This window comes from Anomaloglossus baeobatrachus, chromosome 2 (genome assembly GCF_048569485.1).
Source record: "Anomaloglossus baeobatrachus isolate aAnoBae1 chromosome 2, aAnoBae1.hap1, whole genome shotgun sequence".
In the NCBI taxonomy this organism is placed as follows: Eukaryota; Metazoa; Chordata; class Amphibia; order Anura; family Aromobatidae; genus Anomaloglossus; species Anomaloglossus baeobatrachus.
In genome coordinates this window covers 475,395,804-475,419,074 of record NC_134354.1, presented here as the reverse complement: position 1 = coordinate 475,419,074, position 23,271 = coordinate 475,395,804, and the positions used below count along the sequence as shown (strand labels likewise).

The 23,271-nt window shown below is 42.4% G+C and overlaps 1 protein-coding gene across 1 annotated transcript in view; it reads right to left on the bottom strand.

Annotated features, from left to right (window-relative positions):
• Positions 1 to 23,271, bottom strand: part of ATP2A3 (ATPase sarcoplasmic/endoplasmic reticulum Ca2+ transporting 3) — a 302,766-nt gene that overhangs the window by 69,891 nt on the left and 209,604 nt on the right. Inside the window, exons 9-16 of the mRNA XM_075336373.1 lie at positions 16,939 to 17,027; positions 9,059 to 9,161; positions 8,834 to 8,965; positions 7,714 to 7,839; positions 3,825 to 4,043; positions 3,007 to 3,342; positions 2,693 to 2,913; positions 1,188 to 1,390 (exon numbers count right to left, since the gene is read on the bottom strand). Coding sequence (XP_075192488.1) covers positions 1,188 to 1,390; positions 2,693 to 2,913; positions 3,007 to 3,342; positions 3,825 to 4,043; positions 7,714 to 7,839; positions 8,834 to 8,965; positions 9,059 to 9,161; positions 16,939 to 17,027 — 1,429 coding nt within the window. The remainder of the gene's footprint in view (positions 1 to 1,187; positions 1,391 to 2,692; positions 2,914 to 3,006; positions 3,343 to 3,824; positions 4,044 to 7,713; positions 7,840 to 8,833; positions 8,966 to 9,058; positions 9,162 to 16,938; positions 17,028 to 23,271) is intronic.

Here is a 23,271-nt window from a genome sequence, read left to right as displayed (position 1 = left end):
TTGTACCTAGCGGTGAAGTCATGCACTCCCGCGATACTTCGCTTGTGAACGCAGCGGACAATGGAAGTCAGTGATGAGCGCTGATGTCAGGAGTGCAGTGGCGTTCATCACTCAGGTAATGTACCTAGCTAACCTCATGAAGTCAGCGCTCGACATCCCCTGCAGTGACCTGGCCTGACCTAAAGATGTTAGCTCAGGTCACTGCACTGCACTCCCAACCAAAGGGGAACATTCTGTTCTTCACTGACTGGGACAGTGGATATGGATCGTCCTCGGACCCCCTTATTTGATTACGCCAGACCCAGATTTGTTTTTTCTTTTCAATAAATGGTGAAAGAGGGAATGTGTAGGGGAGTGTTTTTTTCAAATAAAAACAATTGTCTTTTTTTTTTTTATTACTGACTGGAATTGTGATGTCGGCTATCTGATAGACGCCATGACATCACTAACCTTTGGGCTTGATGCCAGGTGACATTACACAGCTGGTATCAACCCTATAGATTACCCAGTTTGCCACTGCATCAGGGCAACGGGATGAGCTGGGTAACATCCTGGGACTGTCGCATCTAATGGATGCGGCAATTCCAGGGGGCTACTGGCTGATATTTTTAGGCTGCTGGGCTCCCAATAACGTGTGTCTCCCCAGCCTGAGAATACCAGCCCCAGCTGTGAGGCTTTATCTTGGCTGGTATCAAAATTGGAGGGTGGACTGCACGCCGTTTTTTTTAAATTTATTTATTGTACTGTACAATATAGAATCGCCCACCGGCGGCTGTGATTGGTTGCAGTCAGACAGTTGTCAGGGTAGGGGCGTGTCTGACTTCAATCAGACGCTAGTGAGTAGGGAAGCAGTGAATATGAAATGAGCAGCTGGCTTGTTAAGAACAAAGAGCTGCTGCGGGTACGACAGTACGACAGCCGCGCCGGTGATTGGTGAGTATGTAGCGCTTGCTCCTACCCCTTTGCGTCGAATTCTGTTCCCCATAGACTTTATATGGGGACCAGCATTTGGCCAGATACCCTGGACTGCATGCGACTCTCCTAGTTTTTTTGTAGTCCGCAAAAAAAAAAACCCCCAAAAAAAACGGAAGTCAGACGGATGTCACCCGGACCGTATACTGAACAGGACTCTTGTTGCATGGTAGGTAAAAGTACTTTGATAAGTTAAAAGTGTTATGAGAAAATACCTCCAATAGCCAGGTATCTGAAAAACAACCATCCACTAATAAGTGGTTCTCGAGGATTACGAGGCTGTTTATCCATGATGTCAAGGTCAGGTGGGTTAAATCCCAGAGCAGTTGCAGGTAAGCCATCAGTGACTAAATTAACCCAGAGAAGCTGAACAGGGATAAGGGCTTCAGGCAGGCCAAGGATAGCAGTGAGAAAGATGCTGAAAGACAAGAAAAGAAGTCAGCATTTTTAAGAAGTGAATAAATATGTATTATGCCACATTTCTATTTAAACAATGTTGAACTATCAACAAAATCTGCTGTTAATATAAGAATCGAAGTGTGCAATAGTAGTAAATTCCAAGCCTTTAGATACAATCGCATCATGGCTTTTGTTTATAATGAAAGCCACCACAGTGTCAGATCTGCTGTAAACGGTATAAACGACTAGTCCCGCTGAGAGTCCTCAGTGGTTGATACCTTTTAATGGCTAACTGAAAAGATGGTAATAATTGCAAGCTTTCGAGACTACTCAGGTCTCTTCATCAGGCATGGTATAACACAAAATCTGAAGAGTCACATATGTGACTCTTCAGATTTTGTGTTATACCATGCCTGATGAAGAGACCTGAGAAGTCTCGAAAGCTTGCAATTATTACCATCTTTTCAGTTAGCCATTAAAAGGTATCAACCACTGAGGACTCTCAGTTCTTTTAAACAATTTTTTTTATCTCTACTGGCTAACACGGTACAAAGATATATTTTACTAGTCCCGCTGAATAACATTGGGTAATCCATGGTGATGTCCATTGATTTTATTGGAGGAATTGTGAATTACGCATGCATGGCTAATGTCCCTGTTGAATGAAATGGTTTTGTTATGAAGTCTCCAATTCAAATGTGAATACAGCCGATCTGGGAGAGTATTGGCATTCATTGCTAGAAAAATGAGTAAATAGTTTATTGAATAAAATTATAATTTATAATATACTTAAAAAGTATATAATTAGTATATTTTTTTACGCTAACATTTTTTTTATACCTGCCTCAAACTTTCAAACAGCACTATATGATTTTGAAATTAAAATTAGAGACAAGCAGGGATTGGCAATTTCGGGTCAAGCATCAGATCAAGTGAGGGCATGGGTAAGGGACTTGTATATAATACGTGGTAGAAATTATCACAGTGTGGCACAGGAATGGAATATGAAATTTTATCACCAGTTTTTAAACCTCAAAAATGACATTTGTACTGTACACCAAATTCTCAGACTGACAGTTGTCAACTATAAAAAAAACAAAAACACAAAAACAAAACCCCGTGCTTTTCGGCAGATAATGCATACTGTAAATATTGGGCAGTTTTAGACTATTTTTGCAAAAAGTTTTTCAAATAAATTCAATCTATAAATGTGTCTATAATATATGTCCTCAATATATTAAAATCTTCTAGAAACTGTAAATAAAGGCAGAATACCCTTCCATGTTATATGAACACCAGGAATATACCGGCAATATCTTACCAGACTACTTCACCAACATTAGAAGAGATAAGATAACGAATAAACTGTTTCATGTTATTATAAATGGCTCGGCCTTCTTCCACGGCAGACACTATGGTAGAGAAGTTGTCATCGGAGAGAACCATCTCTGCAGCTGATTTTGCAACTGCTGTGCCAGAGCCCATAGCAATGCCTATCTCAGCTTTCTTAAGGGCAGGAGCATCATTGACTCCATCACCAGTCTAAAAAGACAAGGGAAATAAAAATATATCAATATCAACAACTGTCATTTTTAGTCCATGCTATAACTTTTTATCATATGATCGATACCTTACCATAGCAGTGATTTCATTGAATGACTGCAAATATTCTACAATTTTGGACTTGTGTGCTGGTTCCACACGGGCGAAGCACCGAGCGCTACGGCATGCATCCCGCTGTTTCTCCAATGGGAGGTCATCAAATTCCCGACCAGTGTAAGCTTTGTCTGTTATGTCCTCTGAATCGTAGAAAATTCCAATCTTTCGGCAAATAGCCACTGCTGTACCTTTGTTGTCACCAGTTATCATGATCACTTTAATGCCAGCTTTTTTGCACATCTGAATTGAGGTAGTTACTTCTTTACGAGGAGGATCGAGCATGCCAACACACCCGACAAATGTCAAATTTGTCTAATAAAAAAACAAAAAAAAAAAAAAGATTTAGTAAAATTAAAGGGAATCTGTCAGCAGGTTTTTGCTATGTAAGCTGCATACAGCATGCTGCAAAGGTTAACAGAATTCCATGCCTGTCTTGTCAAGGTCCAATCTGTTGTTTATTTCTTACATGTGTTTAAGCAGTAGGTCTTCTCATTGCTCAAACTACAATGTCACCCTCACAGCAGTCTGGCATGCCCTCCCCGCTGACTCACACCTCACTGTCAATGTACAATCTCTATTGAAAGCTGGCCAGCTCTCTGAGCTCTGCTAGATGGCTAAAACTAAAAATTGATTATGTCAGAATGGCTGCAGCCAGTAATCTAAGGGATACATTGTTGCATTCAGCATCTTTGTCTACATTATGCTGCTCTCAGATGAGCTAGCGAAAACCTGCTGACAGATTCCCTTTAAACCATTAACACTTGTTATAGAAAAATGTTTTCAGAAATACTCACCTCGTAATTGATAAACTTGTTAGAATCATCTAATTGCATGTCTTCCAATTTTGGTGGCACATCCCGTGTAGCTAGAGCAAGACAACGAAGTGTGTCCATACCAGTACCCCAGTCTCGAATCTTGGACATGATTTTCTCTCTGGCAGATGGAGTCAAGGCAAGCTTTGTAGAACCCACACGAACAAAATTACAGCGCTCTAGTACACTTTCAGGAGCACCCTAAAATTAAAAAAAAATAAAAAAATTTTGGCAACATATACAGAACTTAAAAAAAAATACCTAAGCAAATGTACGGAGATTTTTTTTCTAATTAGAATTGATAATTGACCTTGAAAACAAAGTTGTCCTTTACTCCCAATCCTATTTAGCACCGAATCCGAATTAGCTAAATGAAAGTCTTTCAAAAAACTGTAAAGAGAGTCACATTTACCTGTATATTTACTTCTGTATCAATATTAAGCGAATCTTCCAGTATTAATGGGTTGTTTAGAACACTTACTCTGGGGAATATTATAGCAAAACCCGTGGGTAAACGACAATAATGAATCCTACACTAGGTGGTAGTATAACACAACTATGTGTGTGTAACACCACCACAGATGTTTAATTCCAAGTAAACAAATGATACTCCTTGTTACCTTGTAATAGAAGTCGCTTGTATATTAATCATTTATTTACCTTGTCTTGATGTTAATTTAAGCCCCCTGTCTCAGTACTACAGCTGTTTGAAATCAGCAAGACAATGCTTTCTGAAGAAACTAAGCTGTTCATGGGTACAAAATGTTGCACACCAAGGGTGGGCAATAACTTATTCTGTCTACAACTCATAGGTCATCTTGCCCACAATACAATGACTAGTTCTGGCTGCCATATTGTGCAGAAGATATAAGAGAAAAGGAATGGTTAAAAGACAAGTGACTTGATTATCTGCCTAGAGGGAATCTGTCAGAGGATTCATTTTGTATGAAAAAAAATGGGCAGCAGAAATAATAGACTGGTGCCTGCATTCTAAGCAGCAATGTCTATCTCTGAAACATGTGGTGCTTTATTGAAAAGTACAGTTAAAAGCACATCCGGGATAAGTTAACTAATGTAAAAGGCAGATCCCACACAGCTTCTCCCTGCCTGCTTTAAGGGACTGTCCGCTCAGAATGATTGTTCCAACCAAGTACAGGTGCCCGGTACACCCTTGCTGTGGCCAATCATTTATATACAACTTTCCACCCTGCTTGTTTTCCCTTTATCTCCTCTGTCTCCTTTATTGACATCTCTGGCTTCATAGAAGCCATGATGCACACGCGCCTGTACTTTGTTTGAACAGTCATCCTGTGCTGACCAAGTCCCTTTAAGGAGGCCGATAGGTTTCTCTTTATGTATGTGTATAGGGAAAGACTTGTCAGTCTGAGTGGATGGGAAGCATGAATCAATTGAGAAGATGTCTTTAAAACAGGTTGTCCATTATTTAAATACTAAAAATAAGATACTCAACTTCCGCACTGCCGTTCCCGCGATGTCAGATTTGGGTGTCCCCTGACATTGTTATGCCACGTGAGTACTGCAGTCGATCATTTAAGGGCTGCAGTTTACACACTTTTCTCAAATTAATCTTGAACACTCAAACGAAATGCTAGAACCGCAGCACATTAGTGGATGCTGATTGGCTGCAGCACTCCCGTGTCATTAAAATATTATGTGAGCCCTGGAAAGACTTGGCAATGACATCAGTGGAGCACCGTCTATGCGGGAGGTGAGTACTTCTTTTTATCTTACACTGGATAATATATTAATGAAGGGGTCAATCAAGTATTGACAACACCTTTAAAGATGCAGCTACCTTTAGCCTTGCAGAAGCTTCAAGGTGCTTTTCTTAAACTGAACCTTTCATGTCCCCAAATGCTGTTTACCTGCAGATATAGAGTTAATCTGCAAATTAATAGCATTCCAACGTTGTGCAGCCGCTGCACTGAAATCGTAGCTTCCAGGAGGAAATTAACTTCTTCCCTAGAGCTGCCAGCTTTCAGTCATAGAGGCACAGCAAACACGGCTTCAATCACCACTCAATACACATGAGCGGTGGATATAAGCACAACACTGCACTTAGACAGCTCGACCTACACAGACGCGCTGCAGAGCGAGCAGTCAAAGTGCCGATGCATGCTTACAGTCGCCGGTCACTGTGACTTAAGATGCTCTGGCACAGCTATATGACTGAAAGGCAGTGGCTCACAAGAGGAATAATGTTAATTTCCCTCTTGGTAGACAGGCTTTCAGTAAGGCAACTCAACAACATTGGAACACTATTATCCTGCATTTGGGAATATGACAGTTCCCTTTAAAAACTTCTATAGACTTTTTTGTATTATGTAATTTCACCATCTAAAATTACGTTTGCATAAAAGTGTATCTTGGAGTTTAACGTCTATAAATTCTGATTTGGAGAAATGTCAAAAACCACAGACTTGTTTTTGGTGTTTAAAATGTTATTCATACAGCATTGTGTAGGACTAAAAATAAACAAACAAATGGATTCTATAGGTTGTTATAGTTTTTATGTTTGACCACTTCTATTGAATAACTACAATTTCTATAAAAACAAAATTTACGCATTCCCTATTGCGTTTTTTTTTTTCACTATATGTAACATTAACGTGTCCCACTAATAAAACTTTTATGTAATGATTTTAAAGGAAATTTTAAAAGGGTTTTAGGAGGTTGGGAGGTCAAACTTACTGACAGATTCCTTTTAGGTTTTTACATATAATATATTGAAATACAGTTTTCCAAAGCATTCTTGCAGGTCACAGCCTAAGGCCCTGTGTGCACTAGAAAAAGAATTTTTCGCAAAAAATTTATTGAGTCTGAAAGATTAGCGCACCAATAACGCATGCGGTTTTTACCGCGTTTTTTATGTGGTTTTGGTGCGTTTTTTTCCGACGGTTGGTCCCTTTTTTTTTTTTTTTTTTTTTTTTAACATTATCTATGGCAAAAATCGCAGGTACCTGCAGAAAAGAAGTGACATGCACATTCTTTTTCTCAAGAAATTCTGCAGAAAGAATGTTTATGAGGAAAACAAAAAACGCAGTGTGCGCACATCTACTTTTTTTCCATAGCTTTTGCTAGGGAATGTCTGCAGAAAGGTTACAGCCATTTTCTCAAGAAATTTCTGCAGCAAAAACATCGCGGGTAAAAGCGCAGTGTGCGCACAACAGGGCCTTAAAGTCAACTACTTATGGCACCGATGATGTTCATTCTTAGACCCCTGGCTAATAATATTGAACCAGTGGCCCACCACTATCATGGGGTCAGGAGAAGAACAACAAAGTGAGCCCTATATTTGAAATCGGTTAGATGCCACAGTCACCATTTAATCAGCATCAAAGGGGTAAATGGCTGAGATTGGCGTTATCACAGGCATCCAATTGCAGATGGTGGAATAGGCACAATTTAAGTGGCGGTGTCATCAGTGTGCAGTGCATTTAAATTGGTGGTCCTTAGCTGGTTTTTAGTGCTGTCAATACGTATATATGCCATAAAAAACAGCAAAATCCTCACACAGTTAATATTTTCTTTTTCCATGGAAAGATGATATGAGAGCCATTGCAGTGATGAGATGTTATGTGCTATGGGTCAAGCTCCAGAGGCCAACAAAAAGCTGATTTTTTGGTCCTGTAGTTGCTCAGATTAATAATTGTGCATGTAATCCACCGGAATAATAGTCAATATTAGCAAAATTCAACAATGGCTCATAGAGAAAGGCCTTAAGCAGGGATTATCCCTATATAATTGTGCATGTGCCTTAAGGAGACAACCATTCCAAATAACATGACATACATATTTTCCATCGATAATGCTCTGTACAGTGTAACATGACAATTCCTTCTTACAGTACCTTTACAAACATCTTGCTGCCAGATGTTGTGCCACTGGAATTAACAGGAGTGCAATACACTGACATGGATTTGCGATCGCGAGAGAACTCCAAAGTACATTCCTTTTTCATAAGTTTCTTTATAACCTGTTGGACATAAAAGAGTGAAATTCTTCTAGGCACCTTATTCACCTTCTTAGTTTATTCACAATCAATCCATAGAACTTAATATAATGAACGGTTTATGGTGAGCATAGCGCTTATACACCATTACATTGTGTCATCTTTTAATAATCTAGAACTATAGAATGGAGTTTAATTAAAGAGAAACTCTTACTAATTGAGCTTGTGAAGACCAACAAGTTGGAACTAAAAATCTTATAGCAAAAGTATTACTCTTTGGAAAAGGGTATGCTTCTCCAGATAATAAAAACAGGAAAATATACAAATACAGGACATCTAAGACCATGTTCATATCATAAACTATAGTAAGAGGAAGGGTTAATCTTCCGCGCAGACACAGTCCAAACGATGTAGATGTAACGATGTAATGCCCATTACAACTCTTGATGCAGTTACATCGATTGATACACGAGGGTATAAAAGAAGCTTTTGTTTTTTGACTGTTTTTTTCTTGCTGTCAGCATTGGCGCCTTTTGACTGTTGGGACTGGTCGCCCCCTTCTTTATCCTGTATATCCTATATACCCTTGTTTGCTGCTCATCATGATATGGATTGTCCTGATGGAAAAGTCTGTGATGACTTTGAAACGTGTTGACTAATAAATCATATTTGATCTACATTGTTTGGACTATGTGGTTGCGTGAAAGATTAATCCTTTCTCCTATTATATGGTTTGATCTCCACGTGGTTTCTGTGGTGGCCTACAGGCGTGCATGGTGGTTGCGGCACTCAACCATAAGAGGCGAGCCCTACCAGGATATTTCTCATAATTGATACACTGTATAAGACCCCATTTGTGCAATTTTCCAGCTGCATCGGATTATGTTCACATAATGTTCTTGCCACAGATTAGTGCCTCCATTCAGGTACAGAATTATTGAATATGTAATGCCAATAAAACAAAGCGCGGGTTCACATCTAGTTCAAAAGACCTGTTTAAAGATGGAAGCATACTCACAGAATTGCAGGCATTTGCCCGTTCCACCTTCGAAAGCTTAGTTAAATCAGAATTAAATACATTCATTTTTTCCACCAGGCAAGTCAAGGCAGTTTCTGTTGCTTCTCCCACTTTTTCATATAATCCCTTGGACTACAAAAGTAATATGTTGTCAATACTACAATAAAATTATTGACATATCAGAAGATGAAGATTATTAACCATGATATCAATGGCTGTACCTACCGCATTAAAATCCAATGAGGAGTCATTACAGAGAGCACAGATTGTAGCCAGTTCCACCAAACCGTCAAAGTCTCCACTCTGAACAGGATGATCATCCTTCAATCTGTTACAACAAAATAAAAGCATTCAAATAAGCATAGAGGGGTTGTATTAGCAAAATGAAAAAGTTCCTTAGGGGCACTGGGCTGCAAAGGAAAAAAAACCCAAAACAACTAAGCAATACTCACCTACCGGTATCCACCTGGATCCATTGAAGGTCCCTCAGTGGTCTCTGCATGCACAGGAATAAGCGATGACAATTCCACCAGCAGCAGGACCACTCCAGCCTGTGTTTGGCTTTAGTGGTAAGGTGACAATCAGTTCACCAGCCAATGTTCTTCTGATTATGTGCTGCTCAAGTCACCTGACCGTTGCAGCCGATCACAGCAATCAGGTGACTTAAGTGTCTACATCAGCGCATACCAAATAGTAGACTGCGCTGGATCAAGGTGGGTGTCAGTTGGTGACTATATACATTTAATTTTTCTTTTTGCCTAGACCACCCCTGTGAGGCAAATCCCGGGATATGAAGATGAATTATGACTTCCAGTCATAATCGCTCATCACTCCCTGGCAGTGCCCCCCTCCCTTCTTGTTCTCAATGTCCAGCATCTGTGAAGGTGTTACACCTCCATGGCCATCTCCTGTGATATGGAGATGAGATGATGTGGGAACAATGGACACAGGAGGACTCCCTGCCGTGACCCTGTGGTAGGAGCTGCTATCTAATTAGCAAGCTTGGAAGTATCCAGACAGAACGACTCCAGTAAAAAATGGTTCATATCTCGCAAGCCATATTTCCGATAAATATGGCAACCATAAAAATGGTGTCTCCGCATGCGGACGATGCTGGCACACCCTTTTTATGGGAGCGGGAGCTTGGGAAATACCCCAGGCGTGATATCAGCCAATGGGGAACTAGTAGACAAGTCATGAAACCTCTCGTTCTGTAGCTAAATTCATAGCTGTCACAATGAGAGCGTCGGCGTCCGCCTACGACGCTCCCAGGCAAAGTTATGGCCCATATTCCATGTTGTGGATTGTCCATAACTCCAGCCAGGGGTGGAGCAGTGCTCCCTCTGAGGTCACTAAGGTAGGAGGGGACCTGGATTTGCCCAGGTTGATAACCCTACTTCGGCCATTTTCCAGGGTTCTTTTGCTGGGGGTCACGTGCAGGAAACATCTGTGGGAGTTCCTAGAAACCTGGTCTACAGCGCCCCCCTGTGGCCAGACGCACAAGGTAACTGATTGAATTGCATACCTGTTTGTAAACCATGCTTTATCTGTAACTGTACTCTGACATATGTATATTCTGTAGATTCCCTATTGTATATATTGTAGTTTCTAGTGTGCTTTAGGCTGATTAAATTATATAATTAATCTTGGGCTGTTCTGTTATCTCGATCTTGAATCCCACGTCTGTGTGTTCGGCTAATAGTTACCGTAAATCGGTTGGTGGCAGCGAGTTTGTGCCAAGGATTATTGTGGGGAGGCCAGTGAGATTCGGGGAGGTTTTATATATTCCGCCCGCGGAGGTCGGGGGAATATATACCCTACTCTCACCGGGGACCCTTCAATAATCGGCATAAGTAGTATAGCGGCCTCCTTGCTTATCGTCGGGCAATTCCATAATTGGCCTGACTATAAGAGGGGCGCTAGAGAGCGCATCACGTGCTCTGTCTGTCGGTCGGGAGGTATAAAGAAGGGGTGACCCCCCACTTGTTACACCCCGATTGTGACGTACTGGTAGCCAGCGCGGGGGATTTCTGAGTGACCCCCCCGGTGGTTCCTGACAGCAGTACGGTAACTTTTTTTTTTTTTTTTTTTTTTAACATATAACCAGAATGTACATTACATGTACAGTTACATGAGCAGGCGTAGATTCCAGTAAAAAAAAAAAACAGACAGACAAAAAAAAATGGCAGTAAACTAAATAAGGGAAACTACAGAATGTTTGTAGTATGGTTTATATGGATCCATAATCTGATATCATATACAATGTAACACTTCATCCACAAGTAGCTATCTGAAATCATTCACTGTATAAGATCCTTATTACAGCAGATAAGACAGTCATCATCAGCTCACATTCTACTGATGGTGGTCAGCAACCATCCTTTATATTCCATGCCAACTTTTAACATCCCTTAAAGTGAACCTGTCAGGTGCAATATGCACCCAGAACCACGAACAGTTCTGGGTGGATATTGCTAATCCCTGCATAACCTATGCTGTATACGTTAGCATAGATAAAAAGATCTTTAGAAAAAGTATTTCTAAAGATCTTTTATCGTATGCTAATGAGCTAGCAGACTAGTCCCCAAGGTATTAGCTCCCCTTCCTAGTCAGCTCCAGTAGCATGTTAGTACACCCCTGTGGGTGTGCTAACATGCTAATGAATGCGCAGCGTCCGAGGATGATCTCACTCACCTCTCCGCTGCCATCACATCCGATGATTGATTTCAGCTCAGTGCGCATGACCCCGGAGTTCCGGTCATGCGCACTATGAAGCTGGGTGTACACGTCCTGGCTTCAAACTGAAGTAATGCGCATGACCCAAACTCCGGGCTCATGCATACTGAGCTGAAATCTAGTGTCGGGCGGCGATGGCAGCGGAGAGGTGAGTGAGATCATCCTCTGACTCTCCACATTGATTAGCATGATAGCACACCCTCAGGGACATACTAACATGCTAATGGGGCGACTAGCAAGGGAAGCAACGCCCAGAGAACTAGTCCCGTCGCTCATTAGCATGCGATAAAAGATCTTTAGAAATACTTTTTTTTTCTAAAAATCTCTATCTATGCTAGTGTATACAGGGACTGTTAGGCAGGGATTAGCAATATGCGCCCAGAACTGCTTGTGGTTCTGGGTGCATATTGGACCTGACAGGTTCCTTTTAACTCTTGCAAATTAATATGAAATGACAAACTGAACTTTGGAAGAGGGAATACCATAGCTGACATCAAATAGTTCTCTTTAAGAAAAAGATTTATGATGTCGATATCAAAATTAATGTATCATCTTCAAACACTTCCCCTGCTTCTCAAGCATAAAGATATTGTCCAGCTAAATAGAGCTTTTTCACACTTCATTTTGAGGGGGAAACGCCCTCGTATAGGGCTTAAGAAGTTGATGGCATCTAAGGTTCATGGAGGTCTGAGTTTGCCGAACATTCAGGGTTACAATATAGCCTGTTTGACTAGATATATATTGGATTGGATTAAAGGCTCTAGGCATTATTCAGCGCTGGAGCTTGAGAGAGTATGAACAGCCTTGGGATCTGGTGGCATTGCTTCATACTAGGCAGGCTAATCTCCCAGTGAAAGTCAAGCACTCTTCCTTATTTAAAGACACGATTGCAGCGTGGAAGGCGTTGAGGAAAAATTACAAACTTCCCCATAAAATATCCAAATACTTGCCTATATGGGGGAATCCGGAGTTTGTGCAGGGGACAAGCAATAAGCTGTTTGAAGAGTGGAAGGTGAGGGGTATAAGGACTGTTGCTCATCTCTTGCACACCTCAGAGCCTAGATGGTTGAGTAGATACGAAATTATAGCGCAGTATGGCCTGGGGCCTAACCAAGTAATCCAATATGACCAAGTGAGATATAGTATTATGACTCAGTTGCATGATGTGACCCAGGAGGTAGTATTTAACTCTTTTGATTGTCTGGTAAAGAACTCAATAACTTCATCATCTATCTCTTTTCTTTATGGAGCCATGCGTGATCTATTAATAGGACAGCACCCGGAAGGTTTATTTAAATCTTGGGAAAAACAATTTGAGGACCCGTCTATGGGGGTAAAAATTAGGGGAGGGTGGAATGCTCTTCGTAAATCAATTTTAAATGAGAATGGGCGAGAAACCCAATTTAGAATTATGCACAAGGCAATTTATGGTTTTAATCTCCCTCCATCAGCAACAAAGCCAGACAGGCTTACGTATTGCCCTAAGTGTAAGAGTAGTGGAACTGATCTCCTTCACGGGTTGTGGTCCTGCCCCCATTTGAGTCCATTATGGTCACAGATCAAAAGTTGTATACAAAAGGTGTGGGGTCTTGAAGTTCGGCTCTCACCTGGGTTCGCTATTTTTCACCATTGGGAGTAGGGGAACGATACCAAAGGGAAGATGACTAACCCACCCAGACTTATACATGTGATACTTCTGGCAGCCAAGAGAGCGATACTAAAAAATTGGTTGGAGTCTAGGGTCCCCGCGATTGAAGAGATCTTGGGTCAGCTCATGCATCTTCTTGAAATAGAAGGATTGGATGCAGAAAGGAGGGCGGATAGAATACGACAGCACTTTAACAAATGGAAGAAATTCATACTGGCCTATTGTACTCGGGAGGAGATAGTCAGGATTATGTCACCTTTCAAAGACACAGTCTGGTATCATACTGAAAAATTGAAGGATACATTGGATGGCTTGGAGGTGGGGGAGGAAAGGCTGAAAGCTGACTAAAAGGAGAGGGGGAAATAACCGATTTGAGTGGGACTTCTTTATTGTATGTCATTACCATGTTAACAAGGGTTCAATGGGGGGAATGATAAGAATGATGGGTTAAGGGGTCACTGCTTTCCTTTGCTTTATCTTGCCATGTTACGGTTATTGATTTTAAAAATTGGTATGGAATTTGGGATGATCAAACATGACAATGTAATGATGAATTTGCAATGCTGAATTCGCTTATGCCAGTGTTATGTTATTGAAAAATTTGAATAAAAATATAGTTAAAAAAAAAAAGAAAAAGATTTACATTGCATCCGGATTTGTAAATTAAGAGTTCTACTCCTAGCACTGGCATGTTGATGAAAGCAGAGTTAGGCTATGTGCGCACTTACCGGATTTTGCCGCAGATTTTCCGCGGATTTGCTGCATGTTTCGCTGCAGAAAATGTTCATAACATCTCTGCAGTGAATCACCAGCAAATCCTATGGAGAAAAAAAATCCTGTGCGCACTAGGCAGAATTTGACAGCTGCATGTTTTGCTGCGGAAATCCCGCAGCAAAAACAAGTGCATGTCACTTCTTTTCCGCAGGTAGCTGCGGGTTTTCCCTAATGTAATGTAAAAATCACGCAGGGAACAGCTTGCGGAAAAACGCACCAAATCCGCAACAAAACGCGACAATCCGCATGCGGATTTTGGTGTGGAATTTGGTGCGGATTTTTTTCGCAGGTGATAACATCTTTGTGAGCCTGCGGAATTTACGCAAGGAAATTTCATTTCCCAGTGCGCACATAGCCTTAGAGGTGTTTTGCCACTCAGAATGCCCTAAAAAGGATATTTTAGTAGCCAAGTAACATGCCAAGAATGAAAACTACTAGGAATATACAGCAGCATACTTTTAGAGACAGTGGGCGTGACCACCCAGGAATAAACATACATTTTTAAGTCCACATGGTCTTGGAGTTCTTTAAAATAGAACCAGGGCTCTAGTGGTAAGACTTCCTAGCGGGGAGTGTTAAAGCCCCCCATTGCATAATAACACTGTGCCACACCCAGCAAGATGGGCATCACGCCCACCAAGAAAGCCACAAGTATGCTGCTTGCCCCTGGACCCCCACTCCTATTATAAATCACTCCATGTCCACGTGGACTTAAAAAAAATGATGTCTTCCACTGCGACGAAAAAGGAAACGCAAGGCCACATCTCTGCTCTTACCCACCAACTGCAGGTGCTCGGTCACGCCCAGTCTCTGCTCTCTGCCCACTAACTCAGAGCTGTCACACCAAGTCACTTAGAGTCCCCAATACTACATACAAGTATGCCATATACAACACCATGAAATAGATTCTTATACCTAAACACTCTACAATGTATATAAAATGCTGCATGAACCCATAAATATTTAATATTGAACCCATATCAAGCATGATCTTGAGCAGGGAGGTGTGCGACACTGTAGACAACATGATAGTTGCATGTATATAGTAAAATCATTAAGCCCAAGAACTTCAGGTCTTTGCAATCATGACCTAATAAGTTGAGCGGGATGGCAATAATCCGGGGCCGGCGGGTCGTTAACAGACTTAAAAATAAGTCCGATCCGCTCCGGAATCCGGTGCCCATATAAGTCAATGGGGACCGGAATCCGGAGGGTTAAAACGTTTGTGGAAGGGCTAGGGGGCTGGGAATGAGAGCGGCATACTCACCGAGGCGCTGTCATGGCGACACACTCCTTCCGGGTCACGCTGTTACCTTCCGGAGCCGACAATTCAATATTCATGGTTTTCCCCGCCCACCGGCGTGTGTTGGTTGCAGATAGACACGCCCCCATCCTGAGTGGCAGCGTGTCAGTTAACTGCAACCAATCACAGGCGCCAGGACGGCCGGTGGGCGTGAAAAGCAGTGCACTGTCGGTCACTGTGGTAAACACACTCGGCAGCACAGTTATAGCGCTCGGCTGCAGCCCCAGCCGTCGCGCAGTATCTGTGCTAATTATCCAGTGCCCGGAGTCACACGTGCGAGGCTGCCGGGTGCTGCCATAGCCCCTCGCACCTGTGATTCCGGTGAAAGTAAAAAAAAAAAAAAACGACGTGCGGTCCCCCTAATCTTCACATCCAGCCAAGATAATGCCGGCCGGGGGCTGGTATATCCTCAGCCCGCAGCCGTCCGGTATGTCGCATCTGTTAGATGGCTCTGGCGTGATGCGGTGCCAGTCAGGGTAATAGCAGGGACACATAGCTGCTGCTAAACCCTAGGTTTGTGTGATGGCACAGGTGTTTATCAGATACCTGCATCACACAAACCTGTGACAGTAAATAAACACAGACACACAGAAACATCCTTTATTTGAAATAAAATACAAAACACTCCTCCTTCACAACTTTATTAACCCCCAAACACCCTGCAGTTCCGACGTAATCCACAGGAGAAGTCCCACACCGCTTCAGCTCTGCTACATGTTAAGGCAAGCAGCCATAGAGCATGACCGCCCGCTCTGAGTGCAGCGTAGTACTGACCGCGATAAGCGATGACTGCACGGCAGACACTGTCTCAGACTGGTTCCTGGCTGACCCGCCCCCCAATCACAGCTGAGAGGACGGCCGGTGGGTGGGGAAAACACGGAAAGCTGTGTGACAGCACAGGAAGTGAAAGCGCGACCTGGAAGCAAGTGTGCCGCCATGACAGAGTCTGGTAAGTATGAAACGCTATTTATTTATTGTTTTTTTTTTTTTTTCATTTTTTATTAAATGCCGGTTCTGGATCGTGCAGCCGGAATCCCGGGCCCGGATCGGGCCCGGGAATAGTGCTGAAACCGCGCGGATCCGGACATTTACAGCCCGGGCCCGCTCAGCCCTACTAATAAGGCCAGATTCCCTTATCTGTGTGTCACAGTCAAAGTATGGACTGCAATACACAGTGTCCACAGGTCTTCTGACTAGAACTTAGGAGCCTTATGTATGCCTATGAAGCAGCTGAGTTCAGGTCAGGAGACCCACAGCCAGAAAGTGCGTTCTAGCCAATACACATTCATGTATGATTCTAGCCCAACTCTGATAATCTAAAGCATCAAAAAAAGGTATGTTTACAGTGTAACCTGAAATACAACGCATAGCTGCAATAAACGCCAGTGGTGGTAAGCTGTAGCAACATTTCATGAATGCCGGCCAACATTCAAAATGTCACTTGAAAAATTAGGTCACAAATGAACATATGTGAAAAACTACAAGAAAAACGATTTGCTTATCTTGTTTCATTTAGGCATGTTTCAGAAGTTCCTACATTATGATATCTATATGAAGACCTAGAATTACCAAAAACTTGTTATAAAACCATACTTTTAACTTATTTCAGTAGAACAGAAAGGCTTAGAGTTTACTTGTACTTACACTTGCCCCTCTGGAGCATAAGTAGATCCAGTAATGCTGAACTCATGAAGACTGCAGTTTGTTCCATCAATCTTCTCAACTACAAACATCTTTAAAAAAAGGAAAATAAAAAGCTCAGAACACATCATTTGGCCTCATGTACACCCTAGTTACAAATCAAAGATGTCCAAACAAGGTAGTACAACTCACAAAAGCAGCTGAATCGCTGGCACTGAACCACTGTAATTTTCTGCTTTTTGTTCTACATGATTGCCCTGGGATCGGCTAAGATGGATTTTACTTAATGATGCTCGATAACGCCAGAAATCGAGTGCAATTTAACCTTGGCTCACAGACCTGTCATCTTAAAAGGACTTATCCAGAACTCTAATTATTTTTGCGTATGGGGCTAAGAACTAACAGGCAAATAGTTGTGAACTACAGGCCTGCTCTGCCCGGTGCTGGCTGTCAATCAGCACAACTTCTGCAGTGACTCCCCGTCAACAGAGCAGACCAGAAGATAAGGTGCTGTTCTATTGATGAGAGGAGACATGTAGCAAGTATATCGCTGGCACAGATAGCAACTATCTGCCTGTAAAGGCCACTTTACACGCTACAATATATCTTACGATGTGTCAGCGGGGTTACGTCATAAGTGACGCACATCCGGCATTGTAAGGTACATTGCAGTGTGTGACAGGTACGTGCGATTGAACGTTAAAACGTTCATCGCATGCACGTCGTTGAATCCTGACGAATTGCACGTCGGGTTGTTCAATATTCCTGAGGCAGCACACACCGCAGTAAGACACCCCGGGAACATTGAACAGATCTTACCTGCCTCCTGCGGCTCCCGCCGGCAATGTGGGCGGAAAGAGGTGGGCGGGATGTTTACGTCCCGTTCATCTTCGCCCCTCCGCTTCTATTGGCCGGCTGCCGCGTGACGTCGATGTGACACCGAACGTCCCTCCCACTCCAGGAAGTGGACGTTTGCCGCCCACATAGAGGTCGTATGGACGGGTAAGTACGTGTGACGGGGGTTAATCGTTTGTGCGGCACGTTCAACAAATTGAACGTGTCACACATACGATGGGGGCGTTGCAAATCGCATACGATATAGTTTGCGAAATTGCAACGTGTAAAGCAGGCTTTAGGTTGTAGCCACATACACAAAAACAGTAGAAGTCCTGGATAACACCTAACTTCGATACTCGCAGAAATATGCAGAAAACAAATTAGAATAATTAAATGTTAAGTATGTCATGGCAATGACTAAACAAAAAGCCAGATTTAGGCCATGTGCCCACGGGACGCTCGTACCTGCGGATATATTCGCAGGTACGGCCGCATGTTTCCCGCAGCTGCCCGCCGGCATCCGCAGCTATTTTTAGCTGCGAGTTTCCAGCGGAATAGCTGCAGGAAACATGCGGACTTTCACGCGATTTACCTGCGGACGTCCCGGTCTCTATCTCCATAGCGGAGGGCCGGGATATCCGCAAGTAAATCCGCATGAATAATTGACATGCAGTTAGGTGCGGCTGAGGGATCTCTGCAGGAGATTCCGCAGCGTGGACACAGACACTCCCCATGTCCCATAGGGTAACATGGGGAGTGCCTGTACATGCTAGAAGCTGCGGATTTATCTGGAAAATCCAGAAAAATCCGCAGGTTTTCAGCGGCAAACTCCGCAGCAAAAAGCTCCCGTGGGCACATGGCCTTACACCAGTGAGTTTACACAAAATGGAATCTGACACCATTCTTGACTTTTAATTAAAAGCTTCTGCACAGAACCATAATAAGATTGAGTAAAACCTGACAGGTAGATATTGTTACAAAATTGCAAAGAATCTCAAACGCAAAAAAAAAAATATACAGCTATTTCAATTATTTGTATTTATCAGCAATTACTTTATTTCGCAAAAGCTCTTTAAAAAAAAAAAAAAAAAAAGGAGTGCAATCTAAATTTAAAAGGGATAACCATCATTAAAATAGTATTTACCTGCTGACATATTTCTAATCTTCAGGTAAATATGGCTTTATACATCTGTGTGACTGCTCCCAGTCATCTGGGCAAAGTCTGTGGGTGTGACCAGTTAGTGCTCTGTACATAGTGAGCGGGGTGTAATCACGGCCATGGACATCCTGCTCAGAACATACTCTGCAGAGCAGTTAGCCTGCCACATGCTTAAACTGTTATTTAACTATATGTAGCACAATGGCTGCAGGTAAATAACAGGTTTTTATGTTATTTCCTGGTTACCATTAGAACCATGTTATTCTACTGTTTACCAAAAATGGAATGAAGTCTACAAAGAAAAGCACACAGTACCTACAATCAAATACGGTGGAGGCTCAAAAATCTTTTGGTGTTGTTTTGCTGCCTCTGGCACTCAGTGCCTTGACTGTGCAAGACATAAAGAAATCTAAAGATTAGCAATATGATTTCTTTTTTATCGCAATGTAGTGCCCAGTGTCAGAAAGCTCGGTTTGTTTCCAAGGTCGTGTGTCTTCCAGCAGAACAATGACCACAAACATACTTCAAGTACCACCAAGGAATGGATGGAAACAAAGAGCTGGAGAGTTCTGAAGTGGCAGCAATTCCAGATCTAAATCCCATAGCACACCTGTGGAGAGATCTTAATATTGCTGTCGGTAGAAGAAACCCTTCAGATCTGGAGCGGTTTGCAAAAGAAGAGTGGTCCAAAATTCAGGTGAGAGGTGTAAGAAGCCTGTTGATTGTTATATGAAGCAATTGTATCCAAAGATTAAGTTAAGGATGCCAACAATTTTGTCTGGCCCATTTTCAAAGTTTTCTGGAAAATTACGTCCAATTTGCTTTTTTCCCCCTCAGCTTTTTTTTGTTCCAATATATACAAAGGCAATAAACATGTATAACAAAACATGTGTAATTGCAATAATTTTCTGGGAGAAATACTTCATTTTCTGGAACAATTTCAAGGGTGCCAACACTTTTGGCTATAACCGTAAGGGCGGCGTCACACGCTAAGATATATCGGGCGATATGTCGTCGGGATCACGGATTCCGTGACGCACATCCGGCATCGTTAGAGATATCGTAGTGCGTGACAGCTACGAATGACTGAACAAGCAAAAATACTCACCTTATTGTTGCTCGTTGACACATTCATTTTCAAAAAGTCATTCCTCCTTCTGCGTGCCGGTTGTTTGTCGTTCCCGAGGCAGCACACATCGCTACGTATGACACCCCGGGAACGACAAACCGCTTACCTGCGTCCCGCCGGCAATGCGGAAGGAAGGAGGTGGGCGGGATGCTACGTCCCGCTCATCTCCGCCCCTCCACTTCTATTGGGCTGCCCGTGACGCACAAACGACGGGGGCGGGTGCAATCGCACGATAAATCGTCTCGTGTAACGCCGCCCTAACTGATAAAGTTAAAGGGAACCTGTCAAGTGCAATATGCACCCAGAACCACGAGCTGTTCTAGGTGAATATTGCTAATGTCTGCATAACGGTCCCAGCATATACTAGCATATGTAAAGAGATCTTTGGAAAAGGTATTTCTAAAGATCATTTATGATATGCTAATGAGCGCAGGGACTTGTTGCATATCCCTGAGACTAATCCGTGCTCTTAGCATGTTAGCACTCCCACAGGGTCGTGGCAACATGCTATTCAACGCCCATTGCCTAGTGTCATCAGTGGTGAGGCACGTACCTGTCTGTTGTCACCCCATGAGATGCTGAGCAGTGTGCATGATCAGAAGTCACCGCATATCCGGTCATGCGCACTATGAAGTTGGGTGTACACGTCCCAGCTTCAGAGAAGTAGAGTATGCATAACCGGAAGTGTCGGGGACTTCTGATCATTCGCACTGCCCGGCGTCTGATGCGGTGACAACAGATACAGGAATGCGTGTCACCATTGATGACGCTAGGCAATGAATAGCATGTTAGTATGCCCCTGTGGGCATGCTAACACGCTAAGAGGGCGCAATGAGTGCAGGAACTAACGCCCTTGCGACTAGTCCCCACGCTCATTGGCATATCAAAGGATCTTTACAAAAACTTTTTCTAAAGATCTCTTTATCTATGCGTCTACATGCTGGGACAGTTAGGCAGGGATTAGCAATATGCACCTAGAACTGCTTGTGGTTCTGGTGCATATTGCACCTGACAGGTTCCCTTTAATGAAATTAAAGGTAAAGAATAAATTGATAAAAGGGTTTTCAGGCAAAGATAGTATGTCTGGACAAGAATTGGTTAAAACAATAAAATGTTATACTCACCTGCCCTTACCAATGGGCTCTTTAATAGATACAACACAGGGATATGACTGCTGCAGACAATCACTGACTGGCGTGGTTTCTGGCTACAGCTAGTGATTGGGGGGGGATTTGGCATTACTGTACCAGTGATAATCACAATATTGAGAGACCGTAAAAGATTAGCTATACACGCATGGAGAGACCTGTGAGTCTAGAGGATAGCGCGGGGATAAGCTGGAAGGTAGTCCTACAGAAATAGCTGCTTCATCACATCAAACCTTCTAAAATTCTCTTTATTGAAATTGATTAAAACAGTACATGGTACTAGTCCAATATTTGTTTTCTTAAGAACTTGGAGCATACACTGTTCTTAGTCAAAGAATGAAATAAGCCTTCAGGCACTTGTGTAGGATTAGTCCTCTGAGACACACAGCCCCCAGCCAGCTCATCAAAGTAGGTTTTACTTTCTGAATTAATGTAACATTTCAGAATAAAATATACATCTCTGCAATAACAGTCAGTGGCAAATTCATGCTGCCTGTGGTTTGAGAATCATCAATCTAATGTTGGGTTCCCTTTAGGCTGGGGTCACACAGCTTTTGGCCCTAAGATCAGTTGGTTGGTCGGGGCTTACTGTACTTCCAAACCCCAGCAAAACGGGATTCGGGTGTGGGTGCAGACAGGCCACTAACTATAATGATGCAGAGTGTCCATTTTGCTGGGGTTCAGACATAAGTGCCAACAAAGCCACTGAACGTAGAGCCAAACACTATATGATCCAGGCCTTAGAGAACCTGACTTGTTGCATACAGAGTCTTTTAGACTCCACTATATACAGCTCTGTGCATTTGTGAAGTGTAACAATATCGGTAAATATATGCACCTGCACATAACGCTTCTTCACCTTCATTTTCCCAGCATTCCATGCTTTATTTCAGAGACTACTTATTAGAGATAAGTAATGAAATAATTAATCTTGTTTAATAAAGAATAGAGCTGCAATTAATGCAGACAGGAAACTTGCTCTATTGTCTTCGTTTTACAGCGTTACTATGTATAGAGGAAGGAAGGGGGTGGTTAAGGTACAGGTTGTTATGAGATGTGGCGAGAATGACTGATAGTTAATGAATAAAACATGAAAAAGGAGATGGCATCCAGTACACATGCCGACATTAATAGCAATGCATTCTAAGTGAAATATTGCCTATGAACACAACAGCTTGTTTGCCATTCCAGATTTAAGAATAGAATAATTACTGTATGTTTGCCACTGTAATGTACAGAGTAACCTGACAACAGGAATAAGTCAATGGAAAACACTAATCCTCTGCTGAAAGCTAGTGTAAGTCACAGGCCAGACTTCTGCAGCTTTTTGTGTATATACTCTAGTGTTTCCAAGACTGCATTATTACCAATACTTTATGTACTTAAGAAAATTGCAAAAGGTTAAAAAAAAAATAACTCAAAATGACAACTAATACAATAAAGGGGTTGTCTGGTGTAAATCCACAAGTCTGCGGTCACTGTGTGTCACTCTATGTGACTGCAGACTTGCGAATCCTCACATCATGCACACTATGTCCGAGCTGCGAATGGAGGTCACGTAGCCGCAAGTATGCGATAGTCAGATTCTGGCTGGGAATATGCATATCTGGGCACAGCTTTGTTCAATGCCTGTGTATTGAGAGAGACCATTATTTACGACTACACCAAATTTTTTTTTTAATTGGCATTATTGGGGTTACAAAAGAAAACATATTGGGGCCACCTCAAAGATTTAGGTCAGAAAACTGGCTTAAAAGCCTTGAAAAGTCGCAACATTTTTGTGCAGAGAGAAATTGGGCAAAAACGTTGCATTTAAATGAGGTGGTCATGCAAGCCCCTCAAATTAATTAAAAAAGTGCTGGCATTTGTACGCCAGAACGGCTACTCCAGCTCCTGACCAAAGTAACAATTTGACAGTGCACGGAGGCACATGCCACAGAGGAAATTAGCCAAATTCATTACCGTATTTTTAGGAATCTAAGACGCAGTTTTTTTAACCAAAATTTGGGATGAAAGTGGGGGGATGTGTCTTATAGTCCCAATGTATCTGGCTTACTGTGGTG